Raw genomic sequence first — 3,393 nt, forward strand, 5'->3', positions numbered from 1 at the left:
TGGAATACACTCTAATAATAAATTACTGCATGACAGTGCCGGCTATGGCTACATGTTCCATTTGCTAAAATTAAACTGCGTTATTATTCATATCATTTATTCAGTGAAATAACAAGGTGATAAATAACGATGGCAATACGAATGGATCATTGATAGAAGTCTCAGCCTTGCAAAGCGTCGAGCGAAGGAATCTCAGTGGCCGTATCCGGACGAGGAGGAGCCGCCGTAGCCGCCCCCGCTGGCGCCCTTGGCCTTGGCTTGGGCCTTGCTGGCTGCCCCCTGGGCCTGAGCTGCTGCTGCAAGGGCTGACTGCAGGTCATTGAGGGCAAGACTCTGCTGCTGACTCAGGGAGTTGGCCGCCTGCTGAGCCTGCCAGGCCATGGCCTCCTGAGCAGAGAGAACAGCCTGGATGTCGTTCAGACTGTTGGCAGCCTGAGACGCCAGACCGCTGGCCTCGGCGCTCAGCTGACCCAGGTTAGAGGCCAGAGACGAGGCCGACGAGGCAGCAAGCTTAGCGGCCTGCACGGCCTGAGACGCCTGTCCGGCCAGTGAGGACTCAGCGAAGGCTGCAGCCTGTGCTCCTTGAGCAGCCTGAGTGATTTGCGCGGCCTGTGCCTGTTTTTGCGCAGCGGCAGCAGAGGCCTGTTGAGCTGCAGCAGAGGCCGTGGCTGCGGCCTGACCAGCGGCTGCGGAAGCTGCGGCACTGGCAGCGCCCTTGAGTCCAGCGGCAGCGGCGGTGGCCTGTGCAGCAGCCTGGTTAGCGATGGAGGAGGCACTAGGACCGTGAGAGCCGCCTGCACCGCCTCCGACGATCAGGTAACTTCCTCCGCCACCTCCAACGGCTCCGCCTCCATATCCTCCTCCTCCTCCTCCTCCTCCAGAGTGGCCTCCGCTCCCTCCGGAGCCTCCGCCGTATCCGCCGCCTGTGGAGCCCACGAAGCCGCGTTTCTCCTGAAGGAAGGTGTCGCCCACACATTATAGTCAACTCATCTCCCACAAGAGATTATAGAGTCACTATACATCTTCACATTGGGCCTTAACATCGACATCAGAAAACATGAGACTTACCCTTGGGATCTCCTCGACGGCAGTCTCAGCCACAGCCAAGCCTGTGGAAATGAAAGTTGTTTCAATGATCACCTAAGAATTAGTATCATTCAGCCTTCGTACAAAATCACTAGATTCAGCATCATACATTCCTTCCATCGTACCGAAAGCGAGGCACAGGATCCAAATGTTGTTTCTCATCATGATGTACAATTCGCGTCGAATTTTAGAATGATGGCTTTGGGTAGTCGTCGTCTTTTATACACAAAGGCTTAAGAGTTGCCAATTACCTTTAGCTCTACAGACCCACGGTTTCACTTTCCATAGGAATTATTACGTTACGAGGATCTTTAAAATTGATAATTACCTTCTCCATTTTTTAGTGATTTTGTTCTGATTGAATATCTATCTGAATACGATAGTAAAGTCATGGGGATATTCATTTCTTTTAGAAAATTGTCAGAAAAAGAGAAATCGATGCTTCGAATCAGTATAATAGAAGACAAAGGTTGTTGTTTTTTGTAGTAATATTTATGCATTCATCTTTATGTTTAATTTGTCCTAATATAAATGAATCGGGACCTATGGCAGTGACTCATGGACTTTATCGAAGGAGATGAGAAGGAGAATCGAATCGTTGGAATCGTTGTTTGTGGGGAATGATGTATCATAGTATCATAGACAAAGAGATTGAGTAATCTGAAGGTACTGGAAAAGATATATAGAATGGAGTTCGTTATCAAACATAAATAAATGAATAAAAGAAAAGAGAAAAAAAGACAAGCAGTTTTTGTCTCTTGATCATGGTCTAAGGAAGGAGCGTTGGGGTTCTTGATGGCGAGAGGAAACTTAGAAAGGGAAAGGAGCAGAGAAAGAAAGGGGTTTAGTGTAGATAACTAGCTTGAGGGAATGGACTGCGGACAGGGATCGAAGTACGGACGATGTGAAAAGCCTGGATTTGATGATTGGAAAGCCTTATTCACCAAAGTCCGAAATGGGTTTGGCAGACCTACTTAAAGAAAAAGATTTTGGATAATTTAGAAGAAAGTGATTGGTCTAAATTTAGAATAAATCAAAAAGTAATTTGCGCGATAGATAAAGTAGTGCCGAAAGTTGGCTTATTTTGAGTGACATAAATTAAAGCAGCATTTGTTTCTGTTACTGTTATTACTCTCAGTTTCGTCATAATTTTTATCATCGTTGTCACTATATTTGATAATGTTTTCATTGTCCTTCTGATTATTGATATCACTGTCATTTTTATTAGCATTTTCTATTGTTATCATTATTTTGACTCTTGTCATTCTTATTGTTATCAATTATATTATTACCAAGATTGATGATATCATCATCATTGTCATTTCATTACTATCATTATCATTATTGCAGTATTATTATCGTTATTATCATTATTATCACTATTACTGTCATCATTATTGTTATTAGCATTAGCATAACCAGTAACAGTCACCATCATGAGTTCATTATGACAATGCAAAAGATGTAATTGATTTAAATCCGATTATCTCGTCATCGAAATTACATGTAATTCTGACGAGATAATCAAAACGCGTTAGTTATTCAGTCTAATCTATAATCATCACCGTCACCATCAGTAGAAACATACTTCTCGAATCGCTATGTATTTCTTGAACAGAACATTGTCCCGTAAGGCTAGTGTGTATATGCATATATATTTTTTATAGATATTGTGCAGTGCTCATAAAATATCATGATTTCAGCTTCACAGATCCTTAGCTTATGTGTATGTGTCTGTCTCTCTCTCCTATTTCTCTTTCTCAAATACTCTCACTCTCCCTCTTTCCCTTTCTCCACTATTCCTTCTCCTTTTCTCCCTCATCCCCTCTCTATATATTTCTCCACATCCTCTGCCTTTCCCTCTCTAAATTAGAATGAAATGAGAGAAATTAAATGTTTATCAAGACGAAGGTGGGCCGTACAAAGTCTACTTTGTGTTAATGTAGGTATTCTCTTTCTCACAACACGAACATTCGATTCGCTACAGTGCTTTCCAGCCATGCATTAAATGCTACTCTTCGTGGACATAAACAAAAGCGCATCGTATCTTGTTGTAACATTTCGCAGATTAATGAGATTCTCTCCGAGTGAAGTCTTTGTTGAATTGCTTATTGGCCTTATTCTATTCTAAAGTTTTTTTTATAACACATTTGGTTATATTCAAGTCAAAATGAGTCTACCTTACGCAAGGATTTGTGCCTGAGACATGTATGAGACATGTATCACTTTCAGTTCGAGTCGTCCTATATGTCGGTATCTGGCAACCTTACCAACTCTTGATATAAAAGGTGAAATCGTCCAGGTTAA

General features: G+C 42.7%; 1 protein-coding gene across 1 annotated transcript; it reads right to left on the reverse strand.

The window, feature by feature from the left end:
• Positions 1-82: 82 nt before the first annotated feature.
• Positions 83-1,340, reverse strand: LOC122257351 (uncharacterized). The gene is made up of 3 exons (XM_043022612.2): positions 1,212-1,340; positions 1,069-1,109; positions 83-951 (listed from the first exon to the last, which is right to left on the reverse strand). Exons 1-3 carry the CDS (start codon positions 1,249-1,251, stop codon positions 193-195), a joined length of 840 nt encoding a protein of 279 aa, XP_042878546.2. The 5' UTR covers positions 1,252-1,340; the 3' UTR covers positions 83-192.
• Between the last annotated feature and the right edge of the window lie 2,053 nt (positions 1,341-3,393).

Source organism: Penaeus japonicus, unplaced genomic scaffold (genome assembly GCF_977035675.1).
Source record: "Penaeus japonicus unplaced genomic scaffold, GWHDUDI00000001_assembly GWHDUDI00000017, whole genome shotgun sequence".
Classification (NCBI taxonomy): domain Eukaryota; kingdom Metazoa; phylum Arthropoda; class Malacostraca; order Decapoda; family Penaeidae; genus Penaeus; species Penaeus japonicus.

Bases quoted from the DNA above. Each gene is read 5' to 3' on its own strand.
- LOC122257351 (XM_043022612.2), bottom strand. From the start codon at position 1,251: ATGATGAGAAACAACATTTGGATCCTGTGCCTCGCTTTCG. The intron at 1,110-1,211 runs GTACGATGGAAG...TCATTTCCACAG, and splicing joins GATCCTGTGCCTCGCTTTCG to GCTTGGCTGTGGCTGAGACT. The intron at 952-1,068 runs GTAAGTCTCATG...ACCTTCCTTCAG, and splicing joins CCGTCGAGGAGATCCCAAGG to GAGAAACGCGGCTTCGTGGG.